Source organism: Talpa europaea (genome assembly GCF_964194135.1).
Source record: "Talpa europaea genome assembly, chromosome: 10".
NCBI lineage: Eukaryota > Metazoa > Chordata > Mammalia > Eulipotyphla > Talpidae > Talpa > Talpa europaea.
Genome location: NC_140077.1, coordinates 18217541 through 18242572, shown reverse-complemented (window position 1 = coordinate 18242572; position 25032 = coordinate 18217541). Strand labels below are relative to the sequence as shown.

At 53.9% G+C, this 25032-nt stretch overlaps 1 protein-coding gene across 3 annotated transcripts in view; it reads right to left on the bottom strand.

Moving 5' to 3' along the window:
- SH3PXD2A (SH3 and PX domains 2A) overlaps positions 1-25032 on the bottom strand; it is a gene marked incomplete at both ends in the record, with an annotated part of 203516 nt that overhangs the window by 76563 nt on the left and 101921 nt on the right. For all 3 annotated transcript variants that reach the window (XM_084244648.1, XM_084244650.1, XM_084244649.1), the window contains one exon: positions 18573-18664. In XM_084244648.1, coding sequence (XP_084100774.1) covers positions 18573-18664 — 92 coding nt within the window. The remainder of the gene's footprint in view (positions 1-18572; positions 18665-25032) is intronic.

Genomic DNA, 25032 nt, shown 5'->3' with positions numbered 1-25032 from the left:
TCCCCATTTGTCCCATCCTCCCATCTGGACCTCGAAAGTACTGCCACAGGTATGTTCACCTTCCTGGGGTAGGCAGGAGGTGGGAGAGCCCATTCAGGAGGCCCTTGAAGCACCACTGTGTGGAGGATTCCCAGTGAGGAGGCATTATAAGGTGGCTGTGTCCCGCCCAGCAGACTTCCCATTTCTAGGAGGGAATTGTAGGCGCTTTCTGCAATGTGGCCTATGGAAAAGCAGGGGATGGCTGGCTGGGAGAAGCTGCCCCCCGACCCCTGGCACTGCCTCTCTCCATGGGTCCTACAGGAGAAGCCCCTGGACCTGAGCAACCCCTGGCTACCACCAGGCCAGAAGAGTGGTGTCCTCATGTTGACGGCCGCCTTCTCCCCTCTGTACAGCTTCAGGAATGGATTCTCTCTGAATCTGTCAACAGCCCCAGTGGGGACCAGGCCATTTTTGTGTGTCGGGGAGCACAGAGGCTCAGGCTGGGACTGGGACAAAATTCAGTCGCTGAGTGCCTGGGTGCCAGGCCTGGTCAGCGATCTCGGCCTGGTCATTCAACAGGATCATCTGGGAGCTGCTTACAAATTCAGAAATGGGGCTCCACCCCAATCCACTGCCCATCTGTGTCTCCAACAAGCGCCCCTGTAGAACCAGTGTTGGCCAAGAGCCTCAGGCCCAGCTCACACTCGGCCTCACCCTGTGTTTACAACTCTGACAGGTGGGTAGGAGTGGGCCAAGGGGTGCTCTAGTACCTGCACATCATCTGTACCAGGCCCATCACCCCAAGATCTGTTTATGCTTACTAAGAACAATGCATTTGCCAAAGGGGCTTTGAGACAGCTCCCCCAGCCTCTCTGTTCTGGCCTATCTGTCCTTCAGCCAGAGTATAAGCCTGACCTATTAGGCCCTTCTGACACCCTTGCAGGGGATGTGGTCTCCTGGTATTGCAGGTGAGGCAGCAGAGCTTAGCGACACTACACGACTTATTTAAGTCACACACTGGTAGCTGAGGCTGGGATTGGGAGCTGAGAACCCAGGTCTGCCTCTGGGGCTCAAGACAAATCTGCAAACACTGCCATCTGGGAGCAGCACATGCAAGAGAGAGAAGGGGAGGCCAGGCCCTGAGCTCATGAGCAGAGGCTGAGGTCCCCGCAGCCGGGGCTGTGAGTGAATAGTGGGAGCAGCAGGCAACGGAATCCTTCCCAGGCATCTGGCTTCCAGTCTGTGAGAGCGGGCGCTGCCCTAATGGGAAACCTCTTGGAGGTTTCCGGTTGGGCAGCACCTTTCAGCTAACCCGTCTTGTATTTTTAGCTGCTGAATAATATGTTGAGAAGCAGCTTCGGTATCCAGTGGCTGGGACTCCCCCAGCCCTCACATTCCAGGGCATGGGGAGGAAATGGCTCCCCACCTCTGGCACACCCACTTCCCACTGCCCTGTCCCAGGCAGGGGTGGACGTGTGCCTTCGGGAGGGTCTAGTTCTTGAACGACTCAAGAGCCCCTCTCCTGCCCTCCCAGATCCAATTCTTGCCCTGAGTGGGAGCCGATGGCACCCACTCGGCCGGTGAATCCACTCCTGGAAGGTCACAGTCTAGCCTGCTTCCGACTTGCTGCTGAATCACCATCTCCCAGGGAGGACAGGAAGAAGGGAGGGGCGGGAGGCAAGCATCTCCCTCCAGCAATGCCAGAAGCTAATGTAATTGAAAAGCCTCTGGGGCTGTGTCCTGAATTGTTCCATCAGGCCATGCAGCCTTCTCTGCAGCTGACCCCCTTCTCTGCAGGGGGCACTGAGATCTCAGGTACAGTGACTACCCCTCTCTGCACACAGGGACATGAGATTCGGGGTTTGAACTGGAAATGTTCCAAATAAACCAAGCCTAGCAGGGGCAGGGGGTGGATTTCCCTAGCCCCACCCCCACCCCCATTTAAATGGAGACTCATGAGGCCTCCCCCCACCCCCACAATATTAACTGCTCATCTCCTGGCCCATCTTAATGGGTTAATACTATCTGCCCACTGAGAACTTGTTCTGGAAGCTAAGACCCAGTTCCACTGTGATACTTGCTGGTTAGGTGGTCATCCTGAGCTGCCTTCTTCACTCCTGAGCCTCTATTTAAAATTCTCTACCTGTAAAATGAGGACGTGGGGAAGATGAAATGGACAGAGCACCTAAAGGGTTGGCATAGCACCGGCACAAAAAATGCTACATAAACTGCCCGTGTTATCAATCTTTCATATCTGGGCCTGCCTCCTCCCCCAAGAGGTTTGTTTAAACCTGGACCCTGAGAAACCCTCAAAAGGAAGGGGTTTAAAGACCACATCCCAGGCTGGCAGCCCAGTGCCCAGGGGGTGGTGCCAGCCCCATTCTCAGCTCTGGTCTCATCTGTAGTGCCGTCTGCCTGAAACAGCCCGTTTCTACACTGAGTGTTCGCACAGGGCTCTGGCAACAATCGTATTTCAGGGTGACACTGACCCATGGGAATTGACATCCCCTGGGCTCATTAATTGGGCTATGTTTCACCTCCCAAGGAGTGACCAGCTCTCAGAGCCACAAACCATGAAAGAGAGGACCTGGTGCTGTCTACTGGCACCTAGGGGACGGCTTCTCCTCTTTCTCCCCTTTCAGTTCCCGTGGGGAGGTGTGCTGTGCTCCTTCCCCAGACAGTCTAGAGAAGGGGCTTGGAGACAGCAAAGGGGAGAGGCTGGATGGAGGGGCGGGAAGGTACGGCACAATGCCTGTGCGTTGATCACTTGTGGCTTTTTTTTGTTTTTGTTTTTGTTTTTGTTTTGCACAGGTCTCCCTGCTCCCTGCCTCCCTTGAAAATTGCCAGCAGGCTTTTGGCCCTCAATGCAATGACATGGGCAGAGGTGGTGTTAATCCATTCTGTGGATAAGGGGACTGAGGTCCTAAGGACTCTGGTGGCTTGCCCAGGCTCAGGACAGCCCTGACCCAGAGTGCTTCCCACATTGAGGCTCTCCAGGGCTGGCCTTCAAGGAGAGGCACACATGCAGCAGGCTTCCCAGAGTGAGTGGTGGGGCCAGGAAGAGCACAGAGGCAAGGAGAGGTCACGCTGGGCCAGCTGAGGTAGGATGCTGCATGCCCCCGGGGGCCATTCTTGGTGCTTTGGGGGGCTCACACTCTGCTGCCTGCCCATCGCCCCTCCCTTCCCACTCACTCCTCCTCAAGTGCCCTGGCAGAGGACAGTGACACCAACTTCCAGCCTGATGTTCTCACCCTCCTGCTGGCTGACCTTGGCTGCTAGACCCAGGACGCCCATCTGCTAGGAACTTCTCGCAAGTTTGGCTGTGTTGCCAGATGGCTACCCATGGGTGACCTTGAGAGCTGCATGGTCTCAGGGATTGGGTAGTGATACCTACAATGTGGGGGCTGGGGTGCTGCCATGTAGTCTTAGCTGGGGGAGTGGGGAGGAGCTCTTGAAGTGTGTGATGATGACTTCACGGATGTCACCAGCCAATAAACACTTTTCAGCTCTGGCTGCAGGCTGCCTCGTGAGGCCTGTGCAGGCATAGGAGAAACTTGTGCCATGCTTCTGGCCTGCAGGCTTGAGATGAAGTTGGGAGATCAAAACCACAAAGCAGTGAGAAAGCTACAAAGCACGCTGTGAGCCCATCTATGCAGAGAGTCACAGGAGTGGTCCACACGTTGCAGAGAGAGATCCTGGGGCTGCAGGACATCTAGGTGGCTTCTTGGAGGAGGGAAGCTGGAGGAGACCCTCAGAGGATCAGGGGGATTTGGATTCCTGGAGAGGGTTGAGAAGGGAAAGCTCTAGAAGCAGGAATAAGTAGCTCTAAATAGACCAAAAAGACCAGAAACAGGAAGTATCAAAAAGACCAGGAACAGCAAGTGCTGGCGAGGGTGTAGAGCAAAAGGAACCCTCTTACACGTGGGTGGCATGCACACTGGTCCAGTCCCTGTGGAAAACAGATCTCCATGAGATCTGGCAATTTCCCTCCTAGGTGTCTACCCAGACAATGCAAAAACACTAATTCAAAGGGAAACGCAAAGGGCCTCCCTGGTGCCATAGTGCACCACACTATGAAGTGCACCACACTATGAAGCAATCCGCTTCCTCACAGCACAAGTTCGATCCCCGGCCTGCCAGAGAGCAACCTACATGGCAAAGTCGACCTCTCCTGGCTCGCCTGCTGCTCCCCTCAGCAGTGTATTTCAGTCAGTCTGCCTGTTCTGTTCCCCGCTCTGTCTCTGGTGAATCCTCTCATCCCCCACATCTCTGGCCTGTACCCCAGCTCTTGTGTGCATAAATAAATAAATCTTTAGAAAAACAAAAACAAAGGGGTACACATACCCTAGCCCTATGCTCCTTGCCACACTATTTACAGTAGCCAAGTTATGGAAACAATCTAAGTGCCCAAGGACAGAGGAGTGGTTCAAGAAGATGTGGTGCAGATACACAATGGAATTTGTGGTTTTGATCTCCCAACTTCACCTCAAAATATTCAGTTATTCAAAATAATAAAGATGAGATCTTGCCATTTGTGACAACATGGATGGAACCGGAGGGGATTACGGTACACGAAATAAGTCAGGAAAAAGACGACTACCAGATGATTTACTCATATGAATATAAAAAATAAAACAACAGACAAAACTGAACCAAAACCTTTGAAATCTGACTGTAGATCTGAGGCTAAGGGACGGGGAGGAGCAGAGGGCAGAGGGACCCAGCGGACTATGTGTATTACTGAGGCTTTGGTGGTGGCGTGTGGTGGTAACACACATCCCAAGAGGTGTGAACCCTACAATAAATGCAATGATATAAACCAACTTTACCTCTATAAACATATTTTAACATGTTTTAATATTTAATGTTTTAATATTTAAACATATTTTAACTACACTAAAAGCCTGATGGGGGCCTTAAAAGAAAGAGGTAGGAGAAATGACATGACTTGAGTTCTACAGCAAGGTTAAATACTGTTTTGTGAAGCTTCTGTTTCAGATGCCTGCCTGCCTGCCTGCATGCTTGTCTATTAGTTTGTGATATGAAATTTCTTACTGTGGCAGAAAAATTTTAAAGGCTGACAAATTCTTAGGGCCTTGGTTTCCCCCTCCCTAAAATGAGGCCACAGCCTGTAGGCTGTTCCCCATGAGAGATGCACAGCGAGGGTGAGTCTGGTCCAGAAACCAAGCGGGAGGGTCTGAGAGAAGGGACTCCAGGGCAGCGGAGGGCTGGGAACGCTGAGGCATCTTTCCACCGCTAGGCCTTCGCTGGGTTTTGTTCTGGCTGATGAGTGCCTTTGCACGAATGGTCTCACAGGCAGTGACCTCTGGGTTAGACAGACAGACAGATGGAGGGGGGCATGAATGCTGTTCTTTGCCCCTATTTGCACCCTGATCTAAACGGTGGCTCTGAGGGCCCTTGTGTCCAACAAGAATCTGTCTTTTCTCTGTGGAGCTGTGTTTCCAGGGTTCTGAGAATGGGGCCCATTGTGAGCATGTGGACAGTCCGGAGAGGCTGGAATTCGCCCCCAGCAAAAAGCTGAACCCCTGGGAAGAGAAGGGGTCTCGGGCCCCCCAGGCTGTGTCCTGGCAAGGCCTATGCAAGGGCTATGGAAGACTCCAGAAACCTCTGGACATTTTCCTGGTCTCCCCAACGTCCTAAAGGCTCCTGGCCTCTGACCTCTGTTTCAGTCACAGCAAAAGGTAGAGAAGCGCTGCCTCCCTCCCTCCCTGCCTGCTTGCCATCTTTCCTTGCTGGTCTCACCATTCTGGTTAAAGACCCCTCTTGTGTCTCCAGCCCTGGGCTGGGCTCCATTGTGTCCAGACCTCAGAGCAGAGGGGTAGATGTGTGGGTGGAATCTGCTGCAGCCACTTAAGCTCGGTGACATAGGCCAGTCACTTAACCTCTGTACCTGCAATTGTCAAAGCGGATACAAGGAGTTCCTTTTTTTCTTGTGTGGGGATGACCTGGGATAATGTGTAAGCTCTTAGAACAGCATCATCTGGCCCATGAAGGGACCCTGGCCAGCAGCCTGGGCTCATAAGAGGAGCTAATTTGAAGTGTGGATGGTGATCAGAATGTCAGAAGTTCCGACTGGCCTACCCTCATGGGCATGGGCTTCATCAGGCCCTGGCTCTGTCCCCCAGGGTGCCAACTCAGGGCCATGAAAACCAACAAGCCCAGAGGTCCCCACTCCTCATACGTCCCAGGGCCTCCCCGCAGATGTTGACTGACAAGCAATTAGGTGGAGAGGCTAGTATGGGGGCAGAAGCCGAAGCTGGTTTCCTGGAGGGCACAGGAGGGGGTTCACCCCACTGGCTACCTGAGTTCCTGCTCCCTATTTGGCCAGGCTACTCCAGGCCCAGGGTCCTCCCTGGACTCCTTGGAACAGCACGCCATCTTGGGCAGCCATAGGAGGGACAGCAACAAAATTTAGGGATGACGTTCAGTACAAGGTTCCCGGAGAGAAGGGCAACTAGGTTCCTCCATGTATCCCCAGTGCATTTGTCCACTGTCCATCTGTCCATCCATGTTTTAATGAAGGGGCTGCCGTAGACCCAGCTGGGTCTGAGCAGAGGTGTGCCCTGCCCCAAGAGAGGCCACCTTCCAGGAGAAGAGACAAGCCACACACCCAGGGAAAAAAGCATCAGGGTGACTTTGGACTCAGGGTGGTCACAGGGGAGCTTCTGGGAGTGCCAGGACCTGTAGGTGATGTGAGAGTGTCACCTAGGACATGGGCTGGGCAAGCCCTGACAGCACAGCTAGAGAAGGCGCTTGGGAAGGACGTGGCCAGCCAGCTTGGCCCCGGGACCAAGGTTTGGGCTGTATGTGTAGGATCAAGAAACCCAGGAGTAAAGACACTTTGCCAAGACCATGCACCTGATAGGTGGCAGAGCTAAGTAGTCCAAGCCTCATCTAAATGACACATTATGTTCACATTCCCCAGGAATTCCAGGCTGCCAGGCTCCCAGAGGCCTCAGCCTTTATTGGCAGGAATGAGGGTCCAACACAAGCCCCTCATTAAGTGGCTGACTTAATGACGCTGCTGCATGAAGGGGCCAGTGGCAGTCACATGCTGAGCCACACCGGAAAGGCAGGACAAAGGGGTTCTCTGCCCAGAGCAGTTTGCCCAGGGATCTTGGGGTACTCCCAGGCCAGCTGGGCTGGGTCTTCCCAGGGTCAGCCGGCTGCCTCCTTGAGCATGCATGCGAGAGAGGGAGGCTAAGGAGAGTGCCGGAAAGGCACTGACTGGGGCCAGGCACCTGCCCTGTCAGAGCAGCCTCATGACACCGGGATCCAGGTCTGAGCCGGGCGTGGCAGTCCTTTTCTATGCCTGAGTCCTTGACTGGAAAAAAACAGGGCATTGGATGGGCCACTCCTGACTTCCACAGAGAGGCCTCAGCTCCAGACCCCAGGCAGGCTGGCTCCCTACTTGCAGCAGGAGGGGCGATCTGGGAGCCCTGGGTGACTCCTTTCTGCCACAGCCCTGCTCCACCCAGCCTTCCTGCCAGCACAGAGCCTGCCCTCTCTCACTGCTTACCAGGACACCCATTACAGATCCCAGCGGGCAGCCCTGGGTCACTGACCCACTGTACGCTGCGGAATGACATCTGAGCTCCTGCTGCCGAGAAGTCCCCTGAGACCCTGTAGCAGGCACGAGTTCTGAACCCCAGAGCATGGTTGGAAAGGGTGGGGGCAGTGGGCCAGGCCTGGGTGGGAGTCACTGAGTAGCCCCCCACCCTGAGTGAGCCCGTCTTTCCCAAAGGCAGGTGGGGGATGCTGCTACTACTGCTGTTGTTATTGCTCTTGTCATCACTACAGTTGATGAGAAAGGGGCAGGCATCTCCATCCCACCAGGCACCACGCTGATCCCTTGACCCTTACAGGTTCACAATATCCTCAAAACACTCCCATGGGGAAGGTTCTCATAATCCCCTCATTTTACAGAGAAATGGAGGATCAGCGAGGGCATTTAACTTGCCCAGAGAAACTTGCAAACTAGATGGGGACAATATCTGAGCTCAAGCTCAAGTTTATGTGACTGATAAGACACCTGTAAAATCCAGAGAGATAAGCTGAACAAGGAGTGGAGGGCAAGAGAAAGGTAAGAGGAAGGAAAAACTGAACTAGAAATACCAGGACAACACCGCCAAGTGGTTTCTAGACACTTTCTAAAGGAGCTCACACTTCAGCTCTGGTGTAAGAAGGGCCTCGGGGGCCAGGAAGCGTGGTTGAGACATGCGCAGGGTCTTAGACACACTCTGCGGGTTTCACAAGCTCCAGGGAGGCTGTTTCAGCCATTTTGGTAAATTGTGGGGACAGTGACACTGGCTGAGTCCACCCTAAGGCCTTGGGTGTGCCTCCTGCCTGCTTTTGAGGATGCTTCAGCCTCCTGAGTTCCATCCTGTCTGTGCCATCCCCCAGAGTTGTCTGGAACTGCATGGCACCACAGTGGGCCTGCTCAGGCTTGCTGACACCAGACTATTGCTGCAGCCAGACTATACTCCCTCCCTCCTCGGCCTGTCTCCCTGGCAGGACCTGTGTCTGAAAACAAGGGTGCATGGACACAGGAGGTGGGGCCCTAGCAGCTTCATACACATTATTTCAACTCTCTTGGCCACCCCAAAAATAAAGTACTGTCATTACTCCGACTTTCCAGATGGGGAAATTGAGGCATAAAGCACTTCAGTCACTAGACTGATGGCAGCTCTAATTTGCGGCTGACACTGACGCACTCTTAAGCATGAGCTTGGAGCCACCATGATCTTCAGTGTCTGTATTGGCCTTTCACCCTCCAGCCCTTTCTGAATACCCTCTGCCGCTGCCTGGCACCCTGCCCCTGCCCCCACTCACAAGCCCCCTTGGCCTGCTCCTTCCTCCTGTCTCTGAAGCCCCCTTCAACATGCAAGTCCAGGGGGAGGTCCACGCTCCCATTCTAGCCTTCCCTGCACACCATGGCTCCCCACATCAGGCCCCTCTGGGTCTCTCTGTCCCTCTCCAAGGTCCCCTGCACCCTTGGCCTCAGTGTCTGCACTGGGACTGGTTGATCACCTCAAGTTCCACGTCTGCCCCAGGTGCCCAGGTCAGCCCCTCCGTGCAGGCATTCCCGAGAGCGGCAGTCAGTGCCTCCCGGTCCCTCTCCATACTCTTGGTACAGGAACTCTGCTCTGAGCATGGTGGCTGCTCCCTCTGGGGGTCAGCTACAGCCCTTCCTTGTCGCACCACAGCTGCTACAGTCAACATGCGGAGGGTGGGGGGGCGGGGAGAGCACAAACAACCAATAAAGCAAATTGATTAGCTGGGTTAAGAGCTGTGAAGGAAATGAAATGGCCAAGGAAAGAAAGACAGGAGCCCTTTGGGAGAGTGAAGTTTAAAGGACAGCCTGAGGGGCAGCTGGGAGGGCGGGGTGGGCAGGAGGGGATGCAGGGAAGTGGGGCTCTTGAGGGAGGAGGGGGCAAACAGGAGGTACGGGCCACCTGAAGCTTTTGGGAGTTGCGCAAAGCGCGGTGGAAAGCAGTGTCAGAGTCCGCTCTCTGGAAAGTTCCTTCCGGCTGCTGTGGGGAGCTGGACGGGAGCTGGGAGAAGGGAGCAGGAGGGTGGGGGGAAGCAGCCACAGTAGTGGGTGCACAGATGCCCAGCACTCCTGCTCTTGGTGGAACAGCCCACCCCTGGGGACACCCCCATCCAAGTGGTTCCTTGGGTAACACTCTGGGCGCCCCTCTCCATGCTTGCTTTACTCCCTCACTGATGTCTGCTGGCATCACCTCTCAGATAAACTGTCAGAGCTCAAACCTTCATCCTCACACCTGCTTCTGGAAGACTCCAAACCAAGACACCTACCTCTCCTTGAATTATTTCCCTGTCTCTGACATGAAATGACCCCAGCTGCACCTGTAATACTAAGCCCAGGACTGTATGCCCAACATATAGTGGGGACTCTACCCAGACATGTGGGCTGTGGGCCAACAAGGGGCTGCCCTGCTGGATCCTCTGGGTCCTCATGGCTGCACTTTACCCGCCCCGTATCCCCGCCCATGAGCCCCCATGGACAGGAACCTCACAGCTCTGTGCTGATGGTTAAACAAGACAGATTGTGCTCAAGAGGCTGGATGGTGGTACCAGCTGAGTCTGCGGGTGCCGCCAGAATTCCAGCAGCTACAATATCCTATGTTGCCACAAGAGGGAGCTAGATACACACCCATCCCAAGAACTAAGGACTCAAGTGACCCCAAGTTAAAGTGGTGCAGAAACTAGATCTTAAAACCCAACTTATAGGACTCGTGAAAGGGAAGGGGCCACACAATCTCCACATCGCCTGTCTGTTCCATTCTTTGTGTGACTCTTCTGTTCCCACAGCGTCACCCCAGGCCCTGGTTGTTAACATGTCTGGGTTATTGCAAGAGCTGGCTAGCAGCTCAGAATGTCAGGCCCAGGAGGGACCCCAGAGAGCCAATAATTCTGCCCCTTCACCCGATTCTGAAGTATAGCCAGGGTTCACGACTGTCCAAGGACATCTGAAAGGACACTGGTTGCCCCATGGTCCACTCCCCTGGGCCCAGCTCAAACCAACACCCTTCTCTTCAAGAAGGGGGATTTCAATTCCTTAAAATTGTCCCAGTCTCAGGGACTCTCCCACCCAACTGCCCTTCTCCACTGGAAGGGAAACTGTATGAGCCCCATTTAATGGTGAGGAAATGAAGCCTGGGAAGTTTAAATCACCCCAGACCACACAGCAGGTGGAGAGGGGCCATGGTGCTTGTCTGTGCCTGTGCTCCTCGCTGCGCTCCACTGCAGTGAGCCAGACCCTGCCTGTGCTGTCTGCACCGCACCCCCCGCACCCCCCACCCACGAGCCCCCATGGACAGGGCTGAGCCATGTCCACTTCCAAGCTCTGTTCTTTACACCGAGAAGATGATGAAGCATGCCTGAATGCACCAACGCTGCACGCCTGGATGCCAGTGGAGGAAGCCTTGGTCTCGGAGGCCAAGCACCTGGGTACAGGGTACATCTCTGACAGGTACTCCCAAAGGGTGCTTATAATGGAAGGTTAGCAATGGCCAGTTGGGGAAACTAAGACTCCCCTTGAACATGACAATAGCAAAGTCAGTGTAGGGTGAGGAAAATGTCAGGCTTTCCTGCCCTTCCGCCATCAGGATAGATGATGGATCCTTGTCCTGAATGCATGCCTGATGGCGGGCACCTGGAATAGGGTGTGGGCATAGGTAGATGGGATTCAGCTGAGCTAAGACTGTGCTTTTTAAGGGCGGCGTCACGGGGGTATGCCAGCAGCACCAGCAGAAGCAGCAGCACCAGCAACAGCACCAGCAGCAGAAGCCGAGAAGCAGCAGAACAAACGCCAGAGAGTCCAGATAGAGTAAAGACTTGCTGGGGGCTGGGAGGCTGGCAGGCCTCCCAGCTCCCCAGCCAACACCCCTGCCTGCCATATGCCTGGTAAACCCCAATAAAAGACCTGCAAAAACCACTGAGGACTCTGACTCCTCCTTTACCTGGTCTGCATGGGATCAGAAAACCTGCTCTGTGGCCAGTCCTGACTCTACAGTCAGTCTCAGGATCTCTGTGGGGGCTCAACTCTCCCACTGGAGCCTCCAAAGGGCACTGGGGGCCTTGCAAGCTGCATACCAGGACCATCTCCTAGGGCTGAAGTTTCAGTGAGCACAAGTCTGAGAAGCTACTGGGGGACAGCCCCACACCCCTGTACCAGGGTACCCTTCCCTACCCCACCCATTACCCCACTCCTGCATGAGAGAGTTGAAAATTCTGCACCAGACCTGAAAACAGTAACCCTTTTTCTCCAGCTCCTCAGAGCTGACTCCCATCAAGTGGATGGGACAGGGCATCCTGTGGACACCGTCCCCCTCCCTCCCACCAGGTTAAAGGGGGGCCAGGCAGGGGACATACAGGCTTTACTTACACTAACTTCTGTGCCATTCCGCCCCAGCCCTGTGACCCACAGCCCCCCAGGTCAGCTGGCTCGCTCGCCCATCAGCATAAAGATCTTTCTGTTCAGCTGCAGTGGCACAGGGCCTGGGAGGACAGTGAGGTTCACGCCCCTGGTCTGATTGGTGGTGGCAGGAAGCTGTCCAGGGACGTCCTCTGACCTGGACCACCCAAGCGACAGGCAGGCAGGCGGGCAGGAGGGTTCTCTGCCCTGAGCCCTAAACCTCCCATCCCTGGGGGTGGGGGCAGGAACTCGAGTTCCCAATAGCCAGCAGATGCTGGCAGTGGAGGGGGCAGCTCCATCCCTGGGTCTGCACCAAAGTGGGCCAGAACTCCCAGAGGGGGCCGGGGTTCAGGGAGACCCAGCCAGGGCCCGTCCTCAATTTGGCTCAATGTCATTCAGCCAGTCTTTTCTGAGTGGTCACTCTGCACCCAGGCCTGAGCTGAGGGCGGAGAAGGAAGGAGAAGAGTTCCTGATTACTAAGCGTCATGTCAAGATTTAGAGGTGTTCAGGCTTTTGAACTTCACAAGCACCTGAAAGTGGGTACTGCTGGCCCCTTTCACAGATGGGACAACTGAAATCGGAAGAGATGAGTGAATCACTCACAGCTGGGTGCTCAGGCTGCTTGCCGAGACTGGGGTTGGCTTAACTCGGTTCAAAATTTCAACCTAGTGGGCACCTGTAGCCTTGAGCTCACCAGCCCCCAGGGTCCCTGACACATAGTAGATGCTCACGATCACCTGCTGAGGCCACAGCAGACTCTCCCAGCTCTTTCCACAAGCCCTCTCTCATCTTACTCTACTCTGCACTTGGCAGGTAGGTGTGAGCAACAGTAAAGGGAGGGCACCCTCATCCATGCTGTTGTCAGCTGCGTGCAGCTGCTGTCAGCTGGAGCGCCTGATTCATCTGGGCTTGAGGAGGTACAGACTCCTGGGGGAGCCTCCCCAAGTTCTCAGTGCCATCCTGCTATACTGCCACACTCCTTCTGTCTTCCTGAGGCGTCCCCAAGATAGGGCCAGCAAAGTCTCCTCTGCCATCCTGGGCTCTGCTTTCCCCAGAGGGGAGGGTAGTCAAAGCCTCCATCCCTTTCTGAAATATAAATGGAAGGGGGCTGGGGAGGGCCTGCAAAGGGGTGATTTTTCTTGGGTCTGATCTTGCACTCATCCCATCCCCAAAGCAGCTGCCTGCCTCTGCCTGGTCCTCCTCCCCTGGCAGCCTCCTGCAGAGCCCTCCAAGCCAGCTCCGGGCCACCCTCACCAGCCTCAGCTGACCTCAAGCCCAGTGTTCAGAGATGCCTGCCTCCTGGTAGGACAGCCTCCCTTTCTCTGTCCCACAGCGGGGTGTTGGGGGTGGGCCCCTGGGCCAGATACAAGCTGACTCTGGGCAGGCTGGGGCAATTCTGATGTGGCTGAGGGCCCACCACCTCCCACCCCAGGTCCCTCAGAACATTGGGCCATTGTTCTCGGCCACAACAGAGGGCGGCTCTGTGGCCCTGGGGCTGAAGAGCAGAAACCAGTTTAGCAAGGCTCTGCTCCTCCCAGGCCATTTCAAGAATTCAATCAGGATCCTGACCAGTTTCAATGGGAAGAAAGGAGCTCAGGGGACACCCAGGCCCAAAGCAGACAGAGAGTGGCAGGGAGCAGTTAGAGACCCTGGGCTCCCTGTTGGGCCCAACCCCTGCCAAGGAGGTGGTGTCAGAGGTGGGCCTTCTGTCCCTGATCTTCCAGGCAGGTGGGCTGGCAGAGGTCGGCAAGTGGGTGCTAAGCATGTAACAATAAGGGGGCACACAGCCCAGGTAGTCCAGCTCTGGCCTCCCTCTCCCCCTCCAGATGTGTGCATGCTCACTCTGCCACAGGCCTGGCTGAGCCATGCTGGCCTCTGACCCCAGCCCACCAGACTCCAGAAGGGTCAAGGGTGCTGCCTGCTGCTCCGCCAGTCAGCCTCTACAGAGGGAAGGGATAACACAGTATGGGGAAATTGGGTGGGGCTGGTGGGAGAGGCTGAGCACCATCTGGCAGTGGGAAGGGGGGCGCACACGCCACACTGCTCCAGGGCACCTTGTGCACCAGCCCTGCCGGTAAGTCAGTCTGCCTCATGTGTCCACCAGCACTCACACTACGTGAGATGTCTGTCTGTGGGTCTTGGGGAAGTCCTCGAGGAATGGTGAAGACCAGGCTCAGGGACACAGTTGTGTGTTGGGAGGGCCACAGGCAGGGCCTTGGGGGCCAGGCTCCAGGGTCAGGGCCTGCTGCCCCAGGCTCTGTGACTACTGAGCATTTGCTCACCTCTCTGTTCTCCCATCCCTAAAGCAAGCTGATGTAGAAGGAGCTCCTGGGGTGTCAGGAGGGCTTTCTGAGATAACACCTGTATAAGATGGCTGGCCAGGTGCCTCTGGTGCACAGGAAGTGCTCAACAGTCTGTTCATGGCACGGAGTGGAGTATAGCTCTGTGCCTGTTCCACCTCTGCAGACCCCGGCCTGGATTTTGCAGGGAAGGGCTGTAAAGCCTTTGGCCTCTAAGTCACCATGGCAACAGGGGTTATCTGCCTCTTGAGAGTATGGGCCACCTGGGCTACTTCATAACTGGTGTGAGAATAGACCTCCACAGGACAAGACCGATCCAAGACTCAGGAAATGGGCTTGGGGTGGTCAGTTTGGAAGGGCTTCTTCCCCCTACTTGGCCTCCAGGGCCAGGGGAGACCGTCCCACTGCAGTGTGCTGGCCAGAAGAGCCCCAGGCCAGCAGAAGGCCCTGCTAACAGGCTGAGGAGTCTAGAGTGCCTACACCCCTACCTCCTCGGAGCTACTGGCACCTTCCTGACCATACTTGCCTCCCCCCTCCATCCTGAAACATAAACACAGGGTCCAGTAACAGCATATTTTGACTATGGGGCAACTTGGAGGAGCTTAGCAAATTATTAAAGCCTATAGATTTTGTTGGAATTTTGCAGATAACCTCCTGACCTCTTTCAAATATGCTATGGCAGGGGCCCTCAAGTATGCACAAGGCAGGGGCTGGGGCAAGGGACCATGTCCCTTGTCCATCTTCAGGGAGGCAAGGCCAACCCAGCCTTGGTCCGGGAGGTAGGCAGCAGGCCCCAGCCCCTCATTTTTGCTCCCAGGCTGCTCTCTGGCTTCCATGGTTAGCATATAGGGCCTCCCTCCAGACTGCCAGTGGTTGTTCTTCTAGAACTCTAACCTCACACAGAATGTTCTAGAAAGAACATCAAAGGCTTTCCTTTGATGAGCCTGGCACAGAGCAGCCTTGGTGGTTTTGCTTCCACCAAGGCCTCCCCAGGAAGGTCTCTCAGAGCCCTGCCTGGCCTTCTCCAACTACTAACACTGGTCAACCATCCTGGCTGCCATGTGTGAGCAGCTGAGCTCTTTGGGGTCTCTGGCTCAGGCCCTCTACATTTATCTCTTTCCTGCACACCCTCCATCCAACTGGTCACAATCCTGGGGGCCATCCCTTCACACTTGTAGGGTAAAGAAAATGTCAGGCTTTTCTGCCCTTCCGCCATCAGGATAGATGATGGATCCTTGTCCTGAATGCATGCCTGATGGCGGGCACCTGGAATAGGGTGTGGGCATAGGTAGATGGGATTCAGCTGAGTTAAGACTGTGCTTTTAAGGGCGGCGTCACGGGGGGACACCAGCAGCACCAGTAGCAGCAGTAAAAGCCAAAGCCGAAGCTGAAAGAAAAGCCGAGAAGCAGCAGAACCAACGCCAGAGAGCCCAAATAGAGTGAAGACTTGCTGGGGGCTGGGAGGCCTGCCAGCCTCCCAGCCCCCCAGCCAGCACCCCTGCCTGCCATATGCCTGGTGAACCCCAAATAAAAAAACCTGCAAAACTACTGAGGACTCTGACTCCTCCTTTACCCGGTCTGCATGGGATCAGAAAACCTGCACTGTGGTCAGTCCTGCCTTTACAACACTGCATCCAGACTCCCCATCTCCCTTGCTGCTACCCTGGCCAAGCTGCCATCTTCTCTCCCAAATTCTCACTTGCTCTGCCCTTGACCTCAGTGGTCCATTTTCTTTTTCCTTTTTTTTTTTTTTTTGATATTTATTTATTTATTTATTTTGTTTTAAAGATTTATTTATACAAGAACCAGGGTACAGGCTAGATGTGCAGGAGGATGAGAGGATTCACCAGAGACAGAGTGGGGAACAGAACAGGCAGACTGATGAAATACACTGCTGAGAAGAGCAGCAGGCACGCAGGAGAGGTCTGCCGCGCCATGTGGGACCCTCACCGGCTGGCTGGGATCAAACCCGCACTGCAGAGGCTGCGGACAGCTTCACAGCGCGGCGCTCAACCACCTGTGCCACCAGGGGAGGCCCCATGGTCCATTTTCGACACGGCCAAAGAGCAGCCATGTAAAGTAAATGACACAGCTGTCTGTTTGGGGAGGCCCACAGCTCTGGACCCCTAGGGCCTCACTCCTGGTTGACTCTGGACCCAAAAAAGGCGGGCCATTTAACAAGATTCCACATTGACCTGCCCACCTGCGGCCTTTGCAAGCTTGAATCAAAAGAGAGGCCTTGGTTTTGCAAGCTACACCTGCTCCTTTACCCTCCAGCAAGAATCCTTCTCCCTTCCGTGGATGTGTGATCAGAGGGGACCCCAACGGCAACCTGCCTGGGAAGGAGCAGCTTTCCTCTCCCCAGGGAAGGAAGGAAAACGGGAGGATCCGAGGGGCCAGGCAGCTGGGGAGTGGCAGGCCCAGGTGTGGACCCAGGCAGGTGGCTGGTCTCAAAAGCCTTCCCTGTGAGAGGGAAGACGAGAGGGTGGGAGCACAGAGAGGGAGGACAGTGGTCCTTGGTCTCCCAGCTCCCCCTCAAACTACCAAGGCAGGAAAGAGTATGGGCCTCTGTTTGGAACCAGAGAATTCTGAGCTGTGAGCCTGTTTCCTTATCTTATAAGAACATAGAACTCCTAGTGCAAAGCCCTCTCCCGAACCTGACACATCGTAGGAAGTGAGAGCAATACTTCTCCCTCTGGTGAGAACACCCATCGGTGTCACATCTGTCATTTGCAAAGCTCCTGCCCAGTCCTCATGCCATCTAAGTTTCACAGATAATCCTTGGAGACAGAAAGAAGAATGTATTAATCACCATTCCCTTTTCACAGATGAGAGGAGAGAGGTCCAGAGAAGCAACCCCAGGGCTCTGCCTGGAGGTCATGTGGCTTAAAGGGAGCAGAGCTGGGCTGTGAACTCAAGACCTCCTCCCTGTGGTTCTCAAGGACTCTGCTGTGACATTCTGCTATTTGGTAGCATTTGCTTGTTTCTTAAACCTGTGGCAGCCAGCAGGCGGCTGAGCCTCTGAGCTAGGTAACGCTTTTCCTCTCTCAAAGGGCCCGGGGTATTTTAGGCTCTGAGTCTTTTCACGGGTGAAAAGAGCAGGGCCTTTGGGTAGGACTTCCAAGGATGGATGTGCAGTCTGCTCACCCCACAATTTTCCGGCACCATTCACAGAGGGCCGGTGCGCAAGGTGCCCTGGAGCAGTGTGGCGTGTGCACCTTCCATCCCACTGCCAGATGGTGCCCAGCCTCTCCCACCAGCCCCACACAATTTCCCCATACTGTTTTATCCCTTCCCTCTGTAGTGCACAGCCATCTGCCTCACTCTTGCCTACCCTGGTCCTTTAAGATTTCAGGGGAACAGAGATATGGACTGAGGTGATCAGTTACTATCCCTCAGACTTCTCCCCAACTCTCACTCCTACCTAACACTCTTGCCTGGCTGCCTCCTGCTGCTCATCACCTTCTGGATGGAAATTGGATTTTTCTCTCCATTGACCAGCTACTCTGGCAAATGCTGGAGAGGGGACTGTTGAGCAAGAGAGGGGAGCCATCGGGGAGGAGTCTGGTCATATGTGTGCTAAGCCAGCATGGTGTGTCACCTTGACAACTGGGCCCATAATTTCCTGATTCCAGAGAGGAAAAAAGACTGGCTTGGTTCCCCCATTTTTCTCTAAACATGGGACCATCCCAGCACTGCACCACTAGGAATCAAAGATTTGGGTTTAAGTCTCAAGCCTGTCATGCACCCAACCAGCTGTATGACCTCAGCAGTCTCCTCCTTCACCGGGCCTCACTTTCCTCTGTAAACAGGGCTGCTAACGCCTATCCTAAAATGCTACAGGTACAAGCCATTTGGTGAATGCCCCATGCATATCCATTGCTACTTGGGATGAAGATTATGAAATCTGCTGCAGCAGCCCAGGACTGCTGAGTTATTTAGTGCATGAGTTTCAGCCTGGGCAGCATATGCCCTCTGTGGCCTGCATTTCAGCTGTGTGCTTGGTAGATGAATAATTAAGAGCAATGACTGCTACCCCTGGGCATCTGAATGGCATGCCCATTATCCTTACAATAGCCTGTGAGCTAGAAAGGGTTTGCCTGAAAAAATACTCCCTGAACACAGAGACATCCTCATTGTTAGCCCTGGGACAAAGAGAAATGCAGAGCAAGCTTTGGCAATAGGAGCCTGGGGGCCCTGCTCTCCTTTCCCTTCACCCTTCTTTTCTTTGCCTGCTGGCCTTGCTGCTCTCCCTCCCCTGTGTCCCCACATGAGGAGCCTCTCCAAGCACATCTCCCAAGCACACAGGAGAGGCCTGAGCTACCACTTACTCTTTTGGGGGGTTGACATCCTCTGGTCGAGTCTCAAAGAACCGAAAGACTTCATCACACTGTGAAATATGGGGAGGCAGTCGGACAAGGGCCTGTGGAAAGACAGGAAAAAGGGTGTTAGGTGTGATGAACCTTGGAACAGGAAAATCAAGAGCAGGGTCAAACTGGGCCAACAGTGAGGGGGGAGGCTCAAGGACTGTGCCACGCATATACAGTTGACTAGCTACTCAACCACCGGTCAGACGTACTCAACAAGTTAACTAATAAGCTAACTAATGAAATGACTATCCATCCATCCATCCATCCATCCATCCATCCATCCATCCATCCATCCACCCATCCATCCATCTACCCACCCAATCAACTAACCAATGAGCTAAGCAACAAACCAGTAAGTTTAATAAAAATAATCAGTTACCAATTAACTTTATAACTATTTAGTCAACAATTCAACCAACTATCCAGTCAACAAACTAAATAACTGGTCAACCAAAAAAACAAAAATAATAAGGATTATTGACTCCTAGGTCTTAGGGCCCTCAGGAACTAGTCATTCCTAATCAACCCTCAAAGAATTCCCTTCTGCTCACAGAATAAATCCAAAATCTTTAGCCTGTCAATCCAAGGTCTTATCCTACCAGGTATTTTTCCCCACTAACCACACTCCAACTGCACCATATGGTCACATTCCTTAACCTGACTACACAATTAGTTATTTAATGGCAAGGATAATATGATGTTATAACAGAGTCTGATAGAACCCTGGAAGATTAGGAGGAGGAAGGTTTTAGGAAAGACTCCTTGAGACTGAATTCCAAAAGAGTCAACTGCCGAAGTGGGGGTGGGGACAACAAACATGGTGATTCCAGGAGCTGATTAAGGTCAGTGTGGTCTAAGTACCCTGAGCAGGGGAGAGGGGGGTGGCCTGACCCCTGACCCAACAGGGCCCTTGTGCAGGCCACAAAATTTGCACAGGCAGAGAGGGGAGGGTCACCATGCCAGAAGCACAGTGGTCCAGTGTGGTCCAGCTGTGAACTTGTCATCAGGAGGAAAGAGAGTTTGCTGCTGGAAAGTGAGGGGCTAGAGTTCTTGCTCTGCTCCAACACGGAGCCCAGCCTCACAGCCTGGGGCCCCTGACTTAGTCCAGTCCAACATAGAGGGAAAATGCTGGAATAGCCCTTTGTTCCAAACAGCCAGGAGAGGTCTTTGCCAAGGCAGGTGAGGGACAGGGCCAAGGGAACTCCAGGCTGGAGCTAAGAGAAGGAAGAGACCATCCTGGGGCCACAGGAGTCACCAGGGAGTGTGAAGGATAGCTGAGGAGAGCATCTGGGTCCACAGTGGTTCCGACTGGAGCCCATGCAACCCAGGCCCCTTCACTGGGCCACTTCAAGTACAATGACCTGCTTTGGGGGCTCCCCTGGGCCAAGCATGCTGGGGCCTCCACGTGTGTCTCCCCTGGCACAGACCCTGGAAACCCTCATGAAGGGCCTCGTGGGAAAGTGCTCATTTTCATGTTACTGATGAGAAGATGGAGGACAGGCAGGTCCGCAGCCCCATCAAGGATGGGCAAGACCTTTCGAGAAGGTAAGCGCCCACTGGGCAGGGACTTTAGTCTGTCTGTTGGCTGCTGTGCCCCCAGATCCTAGAAGAGGACCTGGCTCAGAGTAGGCCAGTATTTGTTTGAATAAAAGAATAAGGGTTTTGGTATGCAGAAGCCTAATATCCAGTAGTAGTGGGACATGACAGCGAGGCAGAAAAAAGCACAGACACTCTTAGGATGCAGCAACAGAAAGTAAAGAGTTGAGAGAAGAGGGAAGTGATTACTTAATTCTTCTCTGACCTGGTCAGACAACAATTGAAGGGTGGCATCTAGCATAGACACCTTGTCACAGTGGTTTCCTTCTCAATTTCAAATCCACCCTGGGCAGAATGAGACGACCATGGCAGGTAAGACAACATCACGCATTCCCCAGCTGTCCGGGGCCTTGCAAGGGTCTCTAACAAATCACATCCCCCTGAACAGCCAGGAGAATGAAAAGGGAAATTAACATTTAATGGGCAAGTGCCAGGTATCAGGCACTGTCCACGACCCCTGTGCCCCCAGTTATCAGAAGGCGAGGGTTTTCAGTGTGTGCCCAACATGGGCTGTGCCTGGTGTTGCAGGGATTAGCCAAGCACACCCATGTCCTTGTAGAAGTACACCTGATGAGGTGTCATTTCATTCTGGCCTGGGACATTGCTGTCCCTGGTTTGTTGGGGTCACAGAGGCCAGAGGGGGGTTGAAACTACAACTAAAGTAAGTAGCATCATGAGACCCCCAAGTTCAGAAGGCGGGAAGAGTCAAACCTGCCCCAGAGTTCAAGTTTGCATTGAACACACATGATATGTGTGTTTTCTCTCCAGGAAGAGAAGGAAAAGGAAAAGAACACCTGAGGAGGAGAAGAGAGACAAGGAGAGATGGAGGAAGCGAGAGGCAGCATTGAGTGGGAAATCAGGCCTGTGCAGAGCGGGCGCTCCTGCCAGGAGGAGGGTTTCAAGAGGGGGCGCCAACGGGCAGGGGTAGGCAGGAGGCAGGAAAGAAACCATGACCAAGGACCCAAGCTTTGGGCAGAGTGGCTGCCAGGGTGACCTCCTTGAAAGGAAGAGGGAGGGGAGGCAGGGCAGGCTTCCAGCTGGCCAGGAGCTCTGGGTACCCTCCCAGCTCTGCACACTGCCACCCACCCCAGGCGCAGACCCTGGCTAGGCCATAGCTCACCCAGCCCCAGCCGTGAACACAGGGGCTCTTCATGCCCACAGAGAATGGCATTCTGGGGGCAGAGGACGCATGGGCCAGGAGGGCCTCAGACAGAGGCCTTTTGGTGGAACCACTGCAGCATCTTTATTTAATAGGGAACCCTGAGGGGGAGCCGCGTGGAGAGCTCGTCCCGATTTCAGGCTGACAAAAGGCTCTCAGCGCAGAGCAGCTTCCATCAGAGTTGCTGCCAAGTCCAGCTCAGGCCAAAATCGTTTGGCAGGAGAGCAGGGTGCTGAGCAGCGGGTCCCCAGGGCCTGGGTTGGCAATGATAGCAGAACCAGGAAGCCCCCTTATCCAGTCATTCTGAGAGGAGTAGGTCAGGCCAGATACAGGGGTATTTTGAGGGGCACCATGCCCTATTCAGGTACAAAGTTCTGCCATAGCACATTCAGGGTGGATGCCATGAAGTCACTAAGTGAGGACATCAGAGCAGATGAGGCTTTGAGACCTGGCTCTGCCGTTCACAGCTGTGTGGTGCCACCTGCACTACTCGCCCTCCATAAGCTCAGTGCCATGGATTTTACATGGCGCCTACCTGTTAGAAGGTTAAGTAAGGGCATGAATATGGGGAGCTAGTTCAGTGCCTGGCAGAGTAAACACTTGGTAACTGTGACTTGTGAGACTATCATCCTCATTCTTTGGTGAAAGCAGCAGGCACTGGAAGGAAAGGCAGGAGACTTCAATTCTAGCTCCAATTCTGCCTTGATATACTTGCTGGTGACCTCGGGCAGCTCACCTCACCTCTCTGGTTGTCATGTCTTTGAGGATAAAACAGACTAGCTCTGGTACCTCAGAACATATTCCCCGGAACACATGTTTGATGAGGCAGAATTACTTCTGTGAGCGCACATGCAACATTGCTTTAAAGATCCTCATTCTGAACTTGGAGCTCACCCTGTTCATTAGCATAGGCAAGGCCCTGAGAAGTCCTGCAGGAAAGAAACCCTGCAGAACTTTGTTCAGATCAGCATTTATGAATAACAGTGACATCCTGGGGACTGGCTCACTTAATCTTCACTCTAAGCAATGGGTATGACAGTGATTCCAACTTTACAGAAGAAACTAAAAGACAGAGAGTTAAGTAATCCCCTTCCCTGTATTGCCTCCGACATCACTCACAGGCATCTGACTATGGAGCTGGTTTCCCAAACAGCTATCGACAGGACACGAGAACGGGTGGGCAAACCTGGATGAGAGCCATTCTGGAGCTTCTTCTAGCTCCTGGAGCCACTGGCTCCAGGATTGTGTCTGATCCATCCACCAGTCAGACTGAGCCTTTTTAACAGGGCTCTGACTCAGGGGATTTGGGAGGGTCCTGCAGGTCTCAAAGTGGGAGAGGGCCTGGAACGAGCATGACCTCATGGCCCTCAGCACCTAGGGAGGGCCCCTGCCCTGGCTTAGAGCTTGCAGGCCCCTGAGCTGGCTGACAGCAGATCTGGAGAAGCGGGATGAGGGAAGGGACCAAGGGCAGTGGGTACCAAGGTAGGAGTGCTGGAGAGCCATGCAAGTCCAGCCATCAGCTAACCCTTCCAGGGCACCCCCCTCCCCAACCCACTTCCCCAGTCTTAAATTGCCCCGAAGGCTCCAGTTCCTGGCCTCTCAAGACCATTTTCTGGGAGCCAGTAATAAAAACCACCATTTAGCACTATGTCATCATTTCAGATGGTGCAGATTTACAACAGGGAGGGGGTGGCAGGCCTCAGAGAACCCCACCAGATAGGGCGGGCACATGCAGTGGCAGTAGCAGGGGAGGGGACCCCTTGCTGACCATGCTCAGACCCACTGCTTCAAGGTGACTCCCCTCTATGGAGCTCATGGCTCTGGGTAATGTCTGTCGCAGGGCAAAAGCCAAGTTCTGCGTTTGATAAAACAACTGTGGGGTCCTGTACTCTGTGGGCTCTAGCATTCTCCTCCCTTCAGCAGCGGCATTTCACTTTCTAATCAATGGAAACCTCATAGGTGAAAGCCCACTTCTCTGGGTGGGATGGGGACTGGGGTGCTGCCAGACTGGCCCTATCACTCATGCCTTCCATCCCCACCCCTGGAGCTGCCTTTAACCTGTCAGGCTGTTCCTCCTATATGACCTTCTGGGAAGCTGGGGGCTTACCAGACTTCTGTAAATCAGATTATTTCAAACATATGAGCTCTCTTTTTGAAGGCTCTAAGATGCCAACCCTTTTGAAATGCAAATAGTGTCTCATTTGTGGTTGCCATTTAAGCCATTTCACAAGGGATTCCAGTACTTTGGGGCCTGGGGGATGTGTCACCCCCCCCCCCCACCCCTCACCTGGCCAGAGGTTTCCTCTGCTTGTGATCTTGCTATCAGATACTGGCTGGACACCCATGAGGGGCCAGGCTTCCTGCTTGTTAGTGAAGAAATGAAGATAGCAGACATGGCCTTCAAGGAGCCCCTAGTCTGGGGGAAGATGGATACCAGAGATCATCTACCTGTGGACATGCACTCCACTACCTTGGAGGGTGCAGTTTCTGGGGAATTGAATAGCAGGGGCGGCCAGCTTTCCCCAGGGAATTGGGAGCCTTCTGGAAGGGACACCTTGGGAACTGGATATGTCCCTAGGAAAGGGACCAGCACGGGCTCAGGGCAGAAGCCTTCACCACCATTAGGCGGAGGCACTGGCTGGCTGGCAAGGGCCAGGGAGACTGGCCTGCAGGGGAGAGGGGAGCCGAAGCTGGGCTGCACTTGGAAGCAGCCCACAGAGGGCCTGACGGTGATGCCCTGAGGTTCCTGTGGGCAGTGGGCTCCTCTGAGGGCCCCCAAGGAGAAACAGGATGTGATCAGCTCTATTCTAGATCAGAAATGCCTCTTCCTGGGTTTGTCTGGACTAGAGGAGATGGAAAGTGTGTTCCAGCTGGTGCCCACCTTGAGTACCAGACCACTCGGGGTCATGCTTAGATTGGTCTTGGCTCCTTGTCAGTTTCCTCCATCAGCAACGCTCCTGGCCAAGGCCCACCCTCAGAATGGGGGCCACAGCACAAAGTTACTCTCCCTATATCGAGCACAAAGTGTGCCAGGAAGTCTGGGTGATTCTTGAAGGGATCTGTTTAGGTGGCAGAGCCAATGATGGACCAAGATGGAAAATTCCCAAGTGGGAGGCAGAAGACCAGGGACTAAGAACTACTGGCAAGTAATAGCCTGTTTTGTAATCTGGGAAGTTGGGATAAAATAAGTAAGCCTGAAAATGCAGAGGGTCAGCTGGGGAGAGCCTTACTCTGCCAGGACTAAGCCCCTCACTGGGCTTAGAGTTCCTCCCCCAGTATGACTATAGTCAACCCCTCATCCCTCCCAAAGAGAGGGTCATTGATCTCGAAAGTACAGTAGAGGTGGAATTGTATAAATACCTTTAATTTGGCAAAGGGCAAACTGATCATTCTCAAACCCTTTATCCCCTGGGCAAATGTTGCAAACATGTATGTCACTCTCAGAAACAGGGGTGAAGAGAGCCGCCTACAAAATCGTTAGTCCAAACCCTTGGTATACACAGCTCACTTGTTGGTGAGATGAAAGTCTTCATCTTGTTGGAGCCACAGAACCATTAAATATTAACCACATAACCATGCTGCCATTAAATTAATTTATGGACTTAAAGAAATGTCTTTGAAACTCCTTTTGATAGACATTCAGCCCTCAAGTGCCACATAAAACAA